The following is a 17,390-nucleotide window of genomic DNA, read 5'->3' on the forward strand; positions in this document are numbered from 1 at the left end:
AAAATTCAAAAATCAAGGAAGCTAAGGACGATACATCTGAAATGAATGCAACTAGTAGTTTCGCCAGAGAAGATGTTTGAAGAAATTACTAATGATGACACCAGACACAGCGCCTTCACAATAGCTCATGGCCGGTGAGCTAAAAACTGATTTTCCAAGAATATTACACACACTTACTTCAGCATACACTCGGCTCTCAATGGCCCAGCCATTTATTGGGATGTCTTCCTGTTTATGATGCAGTTTGTAACCCTTGGCGACCCGGATCATTTGCTCCACGAGGTCCAGACCAGTAATGCACTCTGTGATTGGATGTTCCACCTGGAGTCACACATTACACAATTTAATGTAGAGGTTCTGGTGCATATATTCATTTATAGGCCTTTGCTGTTAACTTCAGTGATTCAGTGAAATATTTACATACACATGCAAATACAAGAGGCTTTCTTTCTATCAACAAATAAAAACTAAATAATAATGTGATGTATTATTAGCATTTACGGCCTTTACTTAATAATAATAACAATCATAATCATAATAATAATCATAATAATAAGTAAAGTAATTTATTACATAATTATTATATAATTATATAATATTACAATAAGATAAGCATATATTATAATATCATATAATTTATTAAATTTATTATACAGTAGTATATTTATTAGCAATTATATTTAGTATATTTATATACTATATATATTTAGTATATTTATTAGCATTTACAGTGTTTACTGTCTTATAGTAGCTTATAGCAGCTAATTTGAATTACCTAAATACACTTTCGTGTCAGCAAAAGAGTATTCCAATCACTGTCTTTACATGTTTAAACAAATGTAGTCTTAATGATCTAAGCAGCCCTTTAAATTTAAGGAATGATGAATATATTTGGAAAAAAGGACTTGGATTCCTTCCTTACTTGGATTGTAACTGTAAAAACAATAAATAGAAACATGTTTTTTTAAGCTAAAATTTAGTTTTCTGCAACACACACACACTTCAAAAAATTATATCATCCAAAGTTGATTTACTTGATTCCAGTAATTCCACTCAGAAAGTGAAACTCATACATTCATTACATACAGATATATACTAATGCGTTGACCCTTGGGGAACCACGGGTGATCTTAATACCAGTATCTAGGGACTGAAGTTAGTAAATGCGTCGTTCCTGTTTTTAACTTCATTTCCCATCATGCAGCATGGTACTGCGCTTCCTGTCTGTCAATCGTCATGGACATGAATCGTGAAGGGACGATTTGAGTCTCCAGACGTTGTGAGTTGCGCGTGTGTACAAACATTTATCTTTGTCAGCCATCTTTTACGACTCACTACGGCAACCTCACTAGAACAAATCACCGCTGTATGAGTCAAATTATGTAAAAGTACAGAGACTTGACTTTACCTTCAAGGTGTGTCGTTCTTACAATCAGAAGTGATTTCGAGAGTCAATTTACATGCCTACTTTTGGTTTCTTTCACAGCTGAGAGGCTATCCAGCTGACAAACATTTTGATCTAAATCTGGGGGAAACTGAGCAGTGGAGGGTAATTGCGGCGCCATAGCAAGTTGTTTGTGTTAGCGAGGTTGCTGTAGCAAGTCGTAAAAGATGGCCGACAGAGGTAAATGCTTGCTCACATGCACGACTCCCATTGTCCGGAGATTCAAATCATCCCTTGACAGCGTCATTCCTGTTTTTGAACTTCATTTCCCGTCATGCAGTATGGTACTGTGCTTCCGGTCATCATGATTGTAAGGCTATTGTATTCCAAATGACTAATATCTCCCAAAATATTGGTCCTATGAACTTGCCAAGATATTTAATGTGGAGATGGGACTGATTCCTCAACTGTAGGCACCAAAATGGGCAGTTGAAAATGTCTCAACTTCTCAGAACTGTGCAGATACATACATACATACACACAGACACACAGACACACACACACACACACACACACACGCTCTGAGACCTTGGTGGACGAAGTGTCTTACCTGAGGACACAATGGCACATTGACTGGGATGGAGTGGGATTTGAACAACCAACCCACTGGTGATTGGACACCCAGCTCGACCTTCTGAGTCACATGGTTAAATGCTAAAATAGTGATAAATACTCACTTGGCACCTGGCAGAACTTTGTCTACACCCATATATACTAATCAGTCACACCTCCACAGACTCACCTGTAGTCGTGTGTTCATCTCCAGAAAATAGAAATTCTTCTTAGAATCCACCAGGAACTCCACAGTCCCAGCGGAGGAGTACTGGACAGCCTTGGCTAGTTGCACCGCCTGTTCTCCCATCGCTCGCCGCGTTGACGGATCCAGGAAAGTACTGCAAGCACCAGGCACGATTATTCCATCTACTTGTAAGTGAATTAACAGGCCTTTAACATCACAAGGAACTTTTACTTTAGCAGTAACTTTGAAAAGAGGAAATTACCCGGGTAAAAATAAATAAATGAATTCCCTCAACCCCAAACTTTTCCTGAAAAAAAGTTCCCGTTGGGGGATGAATTTTGTTTGGAAAATGGAAAAGAAGAGAAGCTATGAGACATGGATGAACAATAAGGTCCATTTGCTGAATATGTTTTTGGGTGTTTAAAGTTGGTCTTTTGAGCTCTACCACCAACTTTAAAGCTATACCGTATGTTGTGGCATTTTTACATTTCTCTTTTGTCATCTTAAAATGCTCCTAATAAGTGTGTGTCAAACTAAAATGTAAAAGAAGTCCACCAGGTATTGAAACTCAAAAATGTTTAATTCTCAAATATTTCTGATAAAAGTCTGACCAATCATTTAATTCGGTCCGAATGAAAAAATTGGCCGAACCTGACTGAGCCTCCTGTCAATCATCCACTACTGCCGTCCAGCATCCGATCCATTATCGCTGTCTCACATCCGATATGTGTACCTCTGAATCTGACGCTCCACTTGCGCTGCTTCTCCTGTCACTGACCACAGTCTACTGTCTAGGATGTGTTTGGATAGAACGGAAATGCACATGTGGAAGGGAAAAACCGATTTATGAACAGAAACGACAACTGAGGGGAACAAACAGGAATCCGATGAATGAAGGATGGAGATAAAAGTCTGGAAGTCGGATGTACTGGACCAAACAGGTCTGCACAAAGCTCAGCTTTTATGACCGTGGGACTCATACAGGTGCATGTACATGGTGTCACACAGTGTAGATGCAGGATGATAAATGTATGGACTATGAAACCTCAAATGTCCACGGAAAATTCGTGGAGGTCGCGCGTTCACAGTGTGCGCGCCCATCCCCTGGATACTGCAGTGAAGACACTGACCCAGTACTGCACAGACCAGACCCTTAAATACAGGGTTTACTGATGAAACAGGGGCTGCGGGCCCGCGGCAGGTGGATGATGTATCTGATTACTGAGGGAGGGCTCTGCGGACACGCCAAAACGGATCGGACCTCCACCTCCACCTCCGTTTCCTCCTCCGTTTCCATCGCGCATCAGGTGAGAGAAGGAGAGAGGAGGAGGAGCCTCAGAGCTCAGGCAGAGGGAAGGGGGCGGGGCTTTGGAGGGAGGCGGGTTGTTCATGTTCAAACTTTTACTAAGTGCTGTGAAAAATGCCACATCAGTAGGTATAGCTTTAACTGAAGCAGTGATTACAGTAATTCACAAGAAAGGGAAAGACCCACAGTGCTTCCTGTGGGTCTTTGCTTATAGATCAGTTTCATGATGACGTAGGACGTACGCTGCTCGCGCACCTTGGAGGCAGAAAGCACACCAAGTTCGCAGCAAAGCACTGACTGCCAGTGTGAATAATGCCGTTGTCTTACTGTGCCGTGGGTTGTCAGAACAGAAAGAACACATAGAAGGATTTAAACTTCTACAGAATTCCTGCTGGCAAACATCCCTTCCAGAAAAATCGGCGAAAGTTATGGTTGCAGGCATTCAGACGCGAGACCTGGTCTGAGGAAGAAATTAAGAATGCTGGTCTGCGCAGTGCACACTTCAGATCTGGTAAGTACTGGAGATCTACCATACAGAGGTCACATTAACTGGAAATATTCCGCTATTGACAGATTTTTTTTTTAAATGATGGAAAATTCTGAAGGCCGTCCGTCATTTTGACAGATTAAAATACTGAGGGTAATTGTTGTTTAGCTGACTTTAGCCAAAATTAGATGCTACTTTGCTAGCACAAACTGTGCAGACAGCTGAGTCTCCTTAGTTCTTTTAAAAGCCCAGTAAATGTGATGACATTGATAAACGCAGTGAAAAAAGAGGGACTGATGCGGTGAAGGATGACATACAAGCAAGTTATACACCAGTTCTGATGGCATTTGGTGTGTTATATGTACGCATGTTCTACCGTTCATGTGTTATGGCACGTCAGTTTGTGCCCAGATCTGTGGTTCACATAACCCGAACCCTAACCTTCAGTGCATGGTATTTGACACTGCGCGAACAAACACAAGGAAAGCTTAGAATGTCTACAGATAACACACTAATTAAAAGTGGTATATAATTATGTGAGCAGTGATATCACGTTGATTTATCAGCCAGCAGCAACTACAGCTGCTGCATCATTGAGATGTTTTTGAACATTAAATACTACTAAATATATCTCATTATCATTAAAAAATTAAAAAAAAACAATTTGAAATGACGGATAATAATATTTTTTGACGGAATTTTTACAACCCTGTCCGTCAAAATGACGGACTATAAAAATGTCTAGCGCAACCTTTGCTGCCCACCCACCTGTGCCAGTCTGCTTTTCTACAATGGGACAGCCTTTCCGATGCGGTCAAGTCAAATTATGCGGCCGTGAAAGAGAAGATAGGATCGGCTTTGGGACAGAAACAGTTAATGGACAGTTTTAGAGCTAACATATTTGCTCATTCACGAGTTCCGGGGGAGAGCCTGGAGGTGTATGTGAGCCGGCTGGTAGCTGGTACTGGTGTTTTTGCCTCCGAGGTGTGCGCGCATCACTGTTGTTAGTAAACATTGAAACTCATCTATTGCCCTAGCTCACTCCTAAATGTTGATGGGAAAATATTTGCCAAAATACTAGCTAGTAAGCAAAGCACAACAATGTTTTGTCTCATACGGCCTCTTAATAGCAAAAAAAAACAGATTCTCACATTATGGAAGAGTACAAATGTGCCGACATCTACCATGTGGTTAGAGGGTATAACTAACACGCTCCATTTGGAAAGAAGCGACTCCAAGGACGCCTGCACTGATTGGGAGAACAACAGGGAACTGCACTTCCAGAGACACTGTCAAACCCTAAACTTGTCTTCTGTGTGCAGCTTTAAGCACTCTGGTTGGTTCATACCAATTGCTACAAATAAAAATGGATGGAAGTGATGGGAGTAATGCACCAAACTCGCTCTTTTTCTCCATTTTCCCTTCTCTAATTCACTGTCAGTTGAATTAGTCACAGAGGGTGACTGCATTTATCGATGCTACTTAAATGAGCAGAGTTTAGAACTGACCTGGGAGCTTCCTCCACCACCTTCTGGTTCCTCCTCTGGATGGAGCACTCCCTCTCATTTAGCCACAGAGCATTACCATGCTTATCAGCCAACACCTACAACAAACACACATTATTCTAGACAGCAGGACTTGTCATTTATTTTTTGCTTGGTATATATTTTGCAAATAAAACTGAAGAATACATTTTGTAAATAATGAAACAAAGATGTACTGTACTTGCAAAATGCCAGTTATGTTATGAAACATATGCAAACCTCTGATTATAGGTTAATGACTAACTTTCTTCATTTACATTTCATGACACAATGATGTTCAAACCAATGGAGGAGCATTGGTTTTGCAAGGTTAAGACTGATTTAAAACTGACAGCATGTAGAGACATTTTCATACTCTGAAATGTTGGGTTTTATAAATTTATCCCTTAATGACTCACAACTATTTTTACCACAGCTACCAAATGTTTTTGTCTTTCCCAAGTGATTTATTGTCACTTATTATAATATAATCCTCTGCATTTTGCATTTTTCTGAGAAATTCAGGTATTTTCCTATATGTAATTCAGTGATCACATAGATGTTGATAAAGACTCAGTAAATTCAAAGGTTATGTTATCAAAACAGAGAAAACTGAAAAAAAGTGAATTTTTCCATAAAATATAAAATGAATGGAACATAATCCAAGTATGTTCATCCACTGTCACTTATCGAACCCCACAGGTTTTACTGGTAAATTAATCTTGTAGAACAGGGGTGTCATACTCATTTTAGTTCAGGGGCCACATCCTCCTTCTATGATCTGAAGTGGGTCAGACCAGTAAAATAATAACATCATAATATATAAATAATGTCACTTCCAAATTTTTCTCTTGGTTTTAGTGTGAAGAAAGTAAAATTACATGATGAAAACATTTACACCTATAAACAACCCTTGAAAAAATGTGAAAAACATGACCAACCATAAAAAAACTGAAATTTATTAAGAATATTTAACAATATTCTGCCTATTCTGTTTATCAATTACACATGTCCATTACAACTTTCAGATCACAGTGGATCTACAAATACACATTAAAATTACATTTCTCTGAATACATTTCAGGTTTGTCGCATTTTTTGGGAAAAGACAGTTTCTAAATGTAAACATTTTCTTGTAATTTTGCTTCTTTTTTTACACGAAAACAAAGAGAAGAATTTGGAGTTGTCATTATTTATAATTATTAACTCTTTCCCCGCCATTGACGAGATATTCCGTCAATTGCTTCCCAACGCTTCCCCGCCAATGACGAGATTTTCCGTCAATCCGTGTTTTCACTGTTATACTGTAGTTGGAGGTGTTGTGGATCATGTGAATTACTTTCCTTAGTCCAAAAACAAACAATTAAGCAGCTTTTTCGGAAAAATGACGGGCCGGGTTTAACGTTTTTGCACTGGAGTCTCCGTATCCCATGGCAACGCATCCAGCGGCAGTCACTGAATGAGGAAATGAAGACTGCAGGAACCGCGCGCAGTTTCAAAAGCCTTAAAGATGATTATGGAGACAGAGTCTGACAATTCAATATATGATGGAGCTACAGAAGAACCATTTAGAGACAGGAACGGAGAAACAGAAGGTGAGGGAGACGAAGACGGAACACGGGAAACAAGGAGCGGCTCAGGTCCGACACGGAGGGGGAGGGGGGGCGGGGCACGGAGCGACACGGAGAAAATGACAGACAGGAGGAAGAGAAAAGAGACATTTCTAGTGGACATTCAAGGAGAAGACAGACATACAGACATGGGACAAGACAAAGGAAAGCTAGTCTGCATCTGTTAGAGTGAGTTCAGATTCAGACTGAGGACACAGAACATATTCAGCTGTAGAATGTCAGCAGGACACATGGAAGACACTTTTGGATTTGGCTTTTGTATGAAATAAATAAATACATATATTCATACAGAGATAAATAACTAGATGTCCATAGAATTATTTACAGATCAAACACAGCAGCTGGTCCAACAGGAGGACCTGGTGCAGCCAAAGGCCAGAAATCTACAGTATTTAGTGCATTTGTTTCTTTTTTTTTTGAAAATGAGGAATATTGAGGTGTTTATATCCAAAAGCTAAACTACTATGTGTTAGACTTATAACTGATGTATGTAAATGTGCAAAGTTTAGAAGGAACCTTGTGCTTTACAAGATGTTTGGTCTAAAGTTTGGTGTAGATTCCTCTAACATTTTGTGGAATGATGGGATATCTTAGAGCTGTTTGTTACTATTATTGCTGTTATTATTATTTATTTTGTGATTTTGAAGATAGTGTTACTGTTGGTGAATAAGAAAGAGTCAAAAATGTAAATAGGAAATCAGTTTTCTCTTGAAAATCAATATCTTTGAAAAAAATGCAATTTTCTCAGCTTTTTGCTCAAAATTCAGTTTTTTCCTGAAAATGACCAATATTCAAATGTTTATATCTCACGAACGAATAAAGATAGAATAAAATAGTTTTTTGTGTTTAAAAGTTGAAGTTCTGTTCTTTCTTTTGATGTATTCAGTGTTCACATACTCCTAACACAACATTTTCAGTGAGCCTCCAAAGATTAGTGAAAATGACCAAAACGGCTGGCGCTGGCTACCAACTCACTGGAAAATGCTCTGGCGGGGAAAGAGTTAAGATGGTATTTTACTAGTCCTACTCACTTGAGATTGATTTGGGCTGAATGTGGAATCTGAACTAAAATGACTGTTAATGTGTAATTTTAGCATTTCACAAATTCATCCCACAGGTTATAATGGACCCTTTGGCGGGCCAGTTTTGGCCCAAGGGCCGTATGTTTGACACCCATGTTGTAGAAGATGACGGTGTTTCCATGTTCACTATGGAGCCTCTGAATGTCCAAATGAGCCATATCCGATGACCATGAAAAGATAACAAACTGCATTTTACACCAATTATTTACCTGTATTGATAGGATTATTGGATCAACAGGTATTAACCATTTTCGATCAGTTAATGCTTTTGGTCATTGGTGGATGTTTTAGATCTTTATGGGTTAATAATATTAAATTCAACACTGGTGCATTAGATCACATTAGGGTAATACTGATTTTACTTTTTAACCAATGTGTGCAACATTTAAAATGTCAAATTGTTAAAATGTCAAAAATCACCCTTTGTATGTCTGTTTGTTCATGATATACCTGTATCTCTATGTGTCTGGGATTGTCTATGTACTTCTCAATGAGCAGCCTGTCATCTCCAAAGCTGGATGCTGCCTCTTGGGATGAAAAACGGAAACCTTCTCTGTAGGGCACACGTATGCATACAAACACAATTAGTGGAATGCAGAAACAGGCTCTCCAAAATAGAACAGTAATGCATCAGAAAAGCAGTAAGTTCAAGGCAATGAAAACCAGCACATAGTCACAGAATAAACAGCTGTAGCTACTTCTGATACTAAGTGTTTGAAGTGACTGAGGTTTAATTTGCAGACACATTGTGAACTTTCCTCATTAAGTGATTTTCAGACAGGGGTTGTATCAGCTGCGTTATTTATTAGCTAATTTTTTTCTTTTAGTCATAATTTATTCCCCCTTTAGTGTGAGTGAAACAAAGAAATCTCAATCAGAGTTATGCTGAAGAAAATACCTCGTCTCCTCATTGTTCCAAGCAATCCTCATTCCCTTTCCTCCTCCTCCTGCAGAAGCTTTAATCATCACTGGGTAACCTGGTGAGAACCCAAAGACAAGATAAGTGGAGATGTGTACTCACATTCAACTTTCACTTCACCATACGGTGTTGTAGTGGCCAGATGCCAACTACAAAAAAGACACAAGAAGACTAAAATTATGACAGAGGCTTCAGATGAACATGACGTCAACATGAAACAAACCAGGAGTCTTGTTTTATGATTTTGTGTTTGTTTCATGTTCTTCATCTTTATCTGCCCTAACGGAACCCTCCAAAACATCGGCAGAGCAGCGATACAGCATAATGAACCAATGCAACAAACACAAATTTCAGTAACAACAAATTTGTCTCAGACACTATCCAGACCAACTGAAATAAACACAGCATGGTGCTGATAGTATCTTGATTTAACCTTCCATTATTCAGGTGAGCATATTATGCACACTTCGCACTTCATGTTATAAAAAGGTCACATTATTTTTCACAATTAGAATTAGGTCTGAATTCAAAAGTTGTTCATTTTTGCCACCCAGCCACTAAAATTAGCACATTATAAATTGTAAAATTACTACAATTACAGTGACACTAGCACCTTTCTCTGAAGTGAGTTAAAATGCACATTTACACATTTTAGCATTTAAGATTTGACCTAGTGCAAAAAATAATCTATATCATAATACTGGAAGGTCTCAGAGCATCTGTGTGTGTGTGTGTGTGTGTGTGTGTGTGTGTGTGTGTGCGTCTGCATGATTCTGACAAATTGAGACATTTTTATTGTCATTTTGGAATACAATGGGCTTTATGCACAACCCCACTACTTCCTGAACTTCAGATGGGTCCATTATTTCCTGTCTTTCATTATTGGACACACTGATTAATCCAGGTGTGCCTAATCAATCAGTTGTCCCAACAAGTAGCAGACACATCTGGATTAATCAGTGTGTCCAATAATGAAAGACAGGAAATAAAGGACCCATCTGACGTTCAGGAAGTAGTGGGGCTGTGCATAAAGCCCATTGCCTTCCAATCACGGAAGCACAGTACTATGCTGCATGACGGGAAATTAAGTTATAAACAGGAATGCTGCTTTTACTCCCGCAGTCCCAACATATCGCCTGCAGCCATATGGCCTGTGCATACTGAGTGACATTATGAACTATTCACCTCCCAACCCCGTCTGTGTGCTTTGTGTGTACCTCACAATTTCAATCTGCAGGCACGCCTGGATATTACTACTGTATATTAATTGTTGTTTACATTTTCAAGAATGACTTACCAAACAATTTTTATGTCACTACTTATAAAATATAGACTAACATCTTTTCCCAAAAGTCTTCTCCCCAGCATAAAAACTACCACATCTAGAACCCATGGTTCCCAACAAAGCAATTTAAAAAGTTAAAACCAGCAAAATAGTCAGTATGGATGGTGCTACCCTAGATCCCAAAAACACTGTGAGGAATCTAGGTGTTATTTTCAATCAAGATCTATCATTAACTCACACATAAAACAGATTTCTAGAACTGCCTTTTTTCATCTGCATAATATTGCTAAAATTATCCACATTTTATCACAGAATGATTCAGAAAAATTAGTCCATGCTTTTATTACATCGAGACTAGATTATTGTAACTCACGTCTCTCAGGCTGTCCCAAAAAGTCTTTCAAGACCCTTCAGCAAATCCAGAATGCTGCTGCTTGTGTACTGACCAGAACCAGTATCAGAGACCATATTTCTCCTGTGTTGGCTTCTCTGCACTGGTTCCCTGTAAAAGCTAGGATAGACTTCAAAATACTCCTCTTCACTTACAAAGCCCTTCATGGCCAGACACCTACTTATCTGAAAGAGCTTTTAGTTCCATACAATCCATCTAGAGCGCTACGCTCTCAACATGCAGGCTTACTGGTGGTCCCTAAAATCACCAAAAGTAGGATGGGGGCTAGGGCCTCCAGCTATCAAGCTCCACAATTGTGGAACCACCTCCTCACTGGTAGCAGACACCATCTCTAGGTTTAAGAGTAGGCTAAAAACGTTCCTTTTTTTGATGAATCCTATAGTTTCAGTGGTTCAAGCTGCTCTTAGTTAGGCTGCTATGGGCTTAGACTGCTGGGAGACTCATCTGGATACACTGAGCTCTTCTCTGCTCTTCCTCCTCTCTGTCCTCCTCTCTGCTCCTCCTCTTCTCTTCTATTTACGCCCCAGCAAATACATGTTATTGTCTTGACTTCTTCCCTGGAGTCTCTGTGCTTTATCACCTCACAGGTTTTTCCAGGATCATCACAGGTTTTCCATTCATCTCTGGACCTGCTGCTGTGGTCCTGCCTCTCTCCTGCCTTTGTCATCACTTACTTATCCATATAGTTGTGACAGTGTTTATTATATAATTACATGGCTGGTAGAGGTTTCTATCATTTGTGCTAACTACTGGAGTAGTAGTATATCCACTGTTAATACTTGTACTTGTAGTAGTAGTATTAACAGTTATGGACATTTGTTCTGGTTATTGGTAATTATACTAGCACCAGCTGATCTACTTTTTTGCAGTTCAAGTTCAGTTTGCTGTGCATTCATTGCACCCATGTGTCTCCCCCTGCTTCTCCGCTTCTCCCCAGTCTCTCTTCTCTCTCTCTGTGTTTAACCCCAACTGGTCAAGGTAGACACCCATCCTCCAGGAGTCAGTGTCTGCTCGAGGTTTCTGCCTGTTAAAAGGAAGTTTTTCCTCGCCACTGCCACCAGTCACAAGTGTTTGCTCCTGGATTCTGTTGGGTTTCTGTAAATTTGGCTTAAGAGTCTGGTTTGGACCAGCTCTACATGTAAAGTGTCATGAGATAACTTTTGTTATGATTTGGCGGTATATTAACAAAATTTGGTTGATTAATTGATTGAAACCAATCATGATACTCACTCCACAAGGTGTATTTGGCCTGTGAGAAGCATCAAGTGAAAAGAAACTTCCCTTGTAAAACCAGCAAAGCTCTTTTCACCTGAGGCATAACTCAGATGAACATATTAGCAAGATGCACTGAAGAAGAAGCATTTCAAAATAAATACACTAAATTAAAATTTATGATGATGGTGATATGACAGGAGAAATAGCCACTAACAACCCAGAATATGAACACGGATGCTTATTGTGACACACATGACGCCAGGATCAACACAATCAACACGTAGCTCAGAAGAGACGAGGACAAAAAGGCAGAAAATATCTATATGCTCACTTTTCTACATTGGAACCATCACTTACTCCTTTAAACTTTGAAGCTTTCACACAAATATTAAAAATATTAGTCTATTTTTTTACTTCTATGTTAGTTCCATGTTCAGTTGTTAGTAAGTCGGATCAAAATATGTTGAAGACTGCAGTACACATATTGTTTGTAGATGCCATTTGTCTTGTTTGTTGTTTATATCTATAGATATTTTATAAATACTTTTATACTGTTGTTATTTCTACAGATATTTTTTCTATATCCTATTACTTTTATACTTTTTGTGGTTGTCGTTTCAGCTGGTTCTGGAAAAAAAGGACAAGCTGTCATTTTCAAACATGACTTTTTTTAAACTATTTTTTCCACCTTTTCAAATAATTATGTAATCAAATTGATGAAAATAATCGATAGATTAATCGATTACAAAATAATTGATAACTGCAGCTCTAATAAAAAATAGGAAGCACATGGAAGATGAGGTGACAGGACGCTAGACTTCTACATAAACATAATACTAGTATTTAAACATAGTATATGGAATCTATTTGTATATAAATCACATATAATACAGACAAAGGACATTTATATATGCACAAAGTAGGTTAAATGCTGTTAGAAAATAAAATGCAGAGAACTGTATTGAATATTTTGAAGTCTTGTATTAAATATTTTCATACCTAAAATGGATAATTCACAGATTAATCAGATTCAATATTCATACGTATTTCATGATTTTCCTGAAAGATGCATCTGAAAAATACAGATTTGGTGTGCAAGGACATCAACACACACTGTACACACAAACAAGGTGTAGAAATGATGACTTACCAATGTCCTGTGCGATCTTCACAGCTTCCTCAGCAGTCTGAGACACAAAGGGGTCTATGGTTATTCATCAACCAATACAAACATTAGCATCCATATTTTTCCGTAGAGTTCCTTTTTTGTTTTGCTTGCAGAGTGCACATACCTTGACAACTCCATCAAACCCTGGAATAGTGTTGACCTTTGCAGCCTTAGCAATTAGCTTGCTCTCAATTTTATCTCCCATTGCCTGGATAGCATGAGTGTCCGGACCAATAAATGTCACTCCTTCTGCTGCCTAACAACAAACAATGACAATACCATGAAGTTTAGAATAAATGTATAGTAATGTATGGTAACACAGCATAACTATAAAACTAGTTCCATTAGCCTCATAACATAGGAAGCCTCGTTTGCATGTCCTCCTTTTTCCCCCATAATGCTCAAACAATATTGTACTGCATTGTAACTGCGGTCTAACAACTATCAATAAACTTTGAGCAACAGAGATCATAACATATTACAATCCATGATACTGTAGAAATACAGTTCCACTATGTGTGTTATAACCATTTTGCAGTACTTCTGTGGCTTTAACGCTATACAGATAAACACACAAATACTAAAACTGCTAAGAGAGCTAATTCATTCATTGTTATTCATTAGTACGTTAGCTCAGGGTAATGAGAGAAGATCAGGTTCCAAACAGAACAGACATGTAATGTAACTTCAATCAATCATAGTAAGAAATGACAGTACATCTGTACACAAATTATGAGCATTACTTACAAGCCGCTTTGCAAACTCTTTGTTTTCAGAGAGAAACCCATAGCCAGGATGAACCTTTAAGGAACAGAATAAGTTAATTTGGATACTTTCAAAGGTATAGTTTTGAAATTACAAGAACTAACAGTGATTATTAACACTCAGTATTACTTAGGACTACATATGGTTCAAACATTTGCAATACTGGTACCAATGCTTATACCTTGGCACATTGCATAATTGCATATTATGGTAGAAATTTTTTTTAATTACTTTTCGGTTGTTTTGGCATATTTACACACAGCAACTTCATAAAGCAAGAAATGTCAGTTTCATCAGACAAGTAGCACATGTTTTTTTTGGCCATGACTTGACCTCAGGCCAAATTTGATGAAATATCTGCATTCCTGAGATACTGCACTCATAAGAATGGACAGACTTTAGATCACAACAACCTTAGCCAACCAAAATTTTTTCAGATCCTCCCTAATTCCAAGTGGAAAATGTTCCATTCTGTCAAACCATTCCTGACATATTGCATATAGATGACATACTTGTGTACTGCACACTAATGAGTTTTATTCCATAGGCATTAAACTTTTGTGTTAACATGAAAGGAATTTTTTAGTGTCTGATAAAATATATGCAATACGGTTTAGTTTAGCGCTATGTCCAGGACACTAATATTATCATATACATTATACAGTATTTGCTGTGAGATAGCAGTACACAATACTTTTAAGGTATTTTCGAACCTATACTTGTTTTTTCTGAAAACTTTGATGTGAGATCGCTCTTCAGTTTGTTGTCCAACTAAACCCAAACACGTCACCAAAAGCTTTTAAAGGTCATATTCAACATTGCAAGAAAAATTTATCCAAATCTGATCTTTTCATTCATAAGCAAGTTGGATGTACTTTTTATCATGACAGCGAGAACAGCGTAAGTCACAGGAAATGTGATGTTTTCAAACAACTCAACTGAGTCAGGCCTCTGACACTGTCTCGAACTAAATCCAGATCTAATTCAATTCTTAGTGTCACATCAGTCTAAAAAGATCAAAATTTGTGAAACTTTCTGAGCTATCTTAATGCGCATATGTATCAAATATGAGTCAATAGCTGTTTTTACATAAAATCAAGTGAATTTTGAAAAAAAAAAAAAAAAAAAAAAGAAAAATATGTTTCCATAAACTGCTTTGGAGGAAATAAACGATGCTGTATTCAGTCACCAGCAAGTGGTGCTGTAGGGTGTGTTATTCATGTCTTTAATAAACAGTGTAGAAGAAGCAGCACATTCCGTTTTTCATTACTGTTTCAGATGGCTTATGGCCATTTTTTCCCTGCAGAAAAAGGAATGATTTGGTCTCCTTATCAGGTCATTTTGTCCATTTGTTCTTTGCACATTTAGGCTGTTTTCACACCGGGTATCCAGATCTTCACCATACCTCGATACACTCACACCTTTCCCGCAGATGTTGCATTCACAAGTACATACGGTGGCCTGTGCCCGAGTACAAGTGGGTGTTACAGGGCTGAAACAGTAGGTGGCGGTGTGGAAGGAATTCTGTCGCTACCCAACAAATGTGGAAGTCAGAAGAAGACAAACCCTTATGTCATCACCCGAGCGACTGTTCTGTCTGGTCTACAATGGTGGCCAGACAGCTGATACTTTTCTTTCTGTTAGCCTGTTTGAGGCAAAGTGAAGAAGAGTGACCTTCGTTGTCTCTGATATATCACCGAGTGGTTCGGTCGGTAAGGCGAACCTGTGTCGCGTGGATCCAAGGCTTTTTCAGGAGACAACAGGAGCACCGTCTATGGTCTTGTGGTGATTAAGTCACTTCCGCTGTTGGATTGGTGATTAGGTCACATCTGTTCTTGGGCACGAATCGCTTTCACACTGCAACGTACCATAGTGGAGTCCACGCAGTCTGTACCCAGGACTACCTTCTGAGCTGGTACTTGCACATGGAATGTTTGCATTCACACTCATAAAATAAAGTGGACTTAGGGGTCCAACAGACTTGAATACAGACTTGGGAACACAGTGTGAAAATGGCCTCAGTCTGTATGCAAAAAAACCAACCAAAAACCCCACACACACACCTCAAAAGCAAGTGACATTTTTAAAGTAAATGAATAAATAAATAACATGTTGTGGTGCCAAATTTCAAATATGCATTAAATAATTCTATGGCAGAGAATTTACTGAATTTAACACTTGTCAATTTAAGTTGTATATATACATACCGCTTGTGCTCCAGTTGATCTGATGGCATCCATGATGGCGTCCATGTTCAGGTAGCTTTTACTAGTGGGAGCAGGACCAACACACACTGCCTCATCAGCCATCTTTACATGGACCTGCAAATGCACACAAAAAACTCATTAATCAAGTTGTTGTGGAGTGTATTTCATGTTACATCACTGCAGAGGAATGAGCAGAAAACAACAGCACTGGCCACTAGTCAGTCATTAAAAGAAAAAAAAAAACATTTCACATCATTTGGGACCAGTATTATTCTGTTCTAAGAGTTTCAAAATGCAATTTATTGAAAACAACAATTAAACTGAAATAGGCTGTTCATCAGCTGATCAAAAGTTTAAGACCACAGCCTTTAAAAGCCAAAATTTGTGCAAAAATATGGATTCAATGTCATTTTCTGTCAGGTATTCGCACTGTCATGATCTCCTGATGGCAAAGGCAAAAAGTGTCTGTGATCTCAAAATGCGCCATCGCTGCTGAGGTTGGACGCAGTAAGACAGTCATTTTGAGTTTCTTCAAAGATCCTGAGGGTTATGGAACAAAAAAGTCAAGTGGTAGACCCAAGAAAAATTCACCGGCACTAACCCGGAAGATCCGATTGGCTGTCCGTCAAGACACAGGACAATCCTTGACCCACATTAAGGCAGTTACTGGTGCCAACTGCAGCCCAATAACCATCAGACGGCATCTGCCAGAGAAGGGCTTGAAGAACAAAAAACATGTTCAAAGACCTCGTCTCCTTCAGGGTCACAAAATTGCCCTTTTGCACTTTGCAAGAGGACACCAAACATAGGATACTGAAAGGTGAAAGAAAGTTTTATTCTCTCATGAGAAAAAATGTAACCTTGACGTTCCTGAGGGCTTCCAATGTTACTGGCATGACAAGGAGATCCCACTGGAGATGTTTTCTAGGCGGTACAGTGGTGGGGGCACCATCATGATCTGGGGTGCTTTTTCATTCAGTGGAACAATATAGCTTCAGGTTGTGCTGGGGAGTCAACCAAAAGCTGGCATGTGAAGATGTTGCAGGGGGTATCCCTCATGACTGTGGGCCTTGGTCTGTGGTAATGACTGGGTTTAAAAACAGGACAACGCTGCAGTTCACAATACCCGCCTGACAAAGGACTGAGAAAAGGGGAGTAACATCACTCTGTCTGTTCGAGTTTTTTGAGTGATTAACAAGAACAATGG

General features: G+C 38.8%; 1 protein-coding gene across 1 annotated transcript in view; it reads right to left on the reverse strand.

Moving 5' to 3' along the window:
- Window positions 1–17,390, reverse strand: part of pcca (propionyl-CoA carboxylase subunit alpha) — a 35,945-nt gene that overhangs the window by 13,077 nt on the left and 5,478 nt on the right. The window contains exons 5-13 of the mRNA XM_030156480.1: window positions 16,184–16,297; window positions 13,959–14,012; window positions 13,336–13,467; window positions 13,194–13,230; window positions 9,111–9,189; window positions 8,663–8,765; window positions 5,485–5,579; window positions 2,187–2,337; window positions 178–321 (exon numbers count right to left, since the gene is read on the reverse strand). Coding sequence (XP_030012340.1) covers window positions 178–321; window positions 2,187–2,337; window positions 5,485–5,579; window positions 8,663–8,765; window positions 9,111–9,189; window positions 13,194–13,230; window positions 13,336–13,467; window positions 13,959–14,012; window positions 16,184–16,297 — 909 coding nt within the window. The remainder of the gene's footprint in view (window positions 1–177; window positions 322–2,186; window positions 2,338–5,484; window positions 5,580–8,662; window positions 8,766–9,110; window positions 9,190–13,193; window positions 13,231–13,335; window positions 13,468–13,958; window positions 14,013–16,183; window positions 16,298–17,390) is intronic.

This window comes from Sphaeramia orbicularis, chromosome 15 (genome assembly GCF_902148855.1).
Source record: "Sphaeramia orbicularis chromosome 15, fSphaOr1.1, whole genome shotgun sequence".
Classification (NCBI taxonomy): domain Eukaryota; kingdom Metazoa; phylum Chordata; class Actinopteri; order Kurtiformes; family Apogonidae; genus Sphaeramia; species Sphaeramia orbicularis.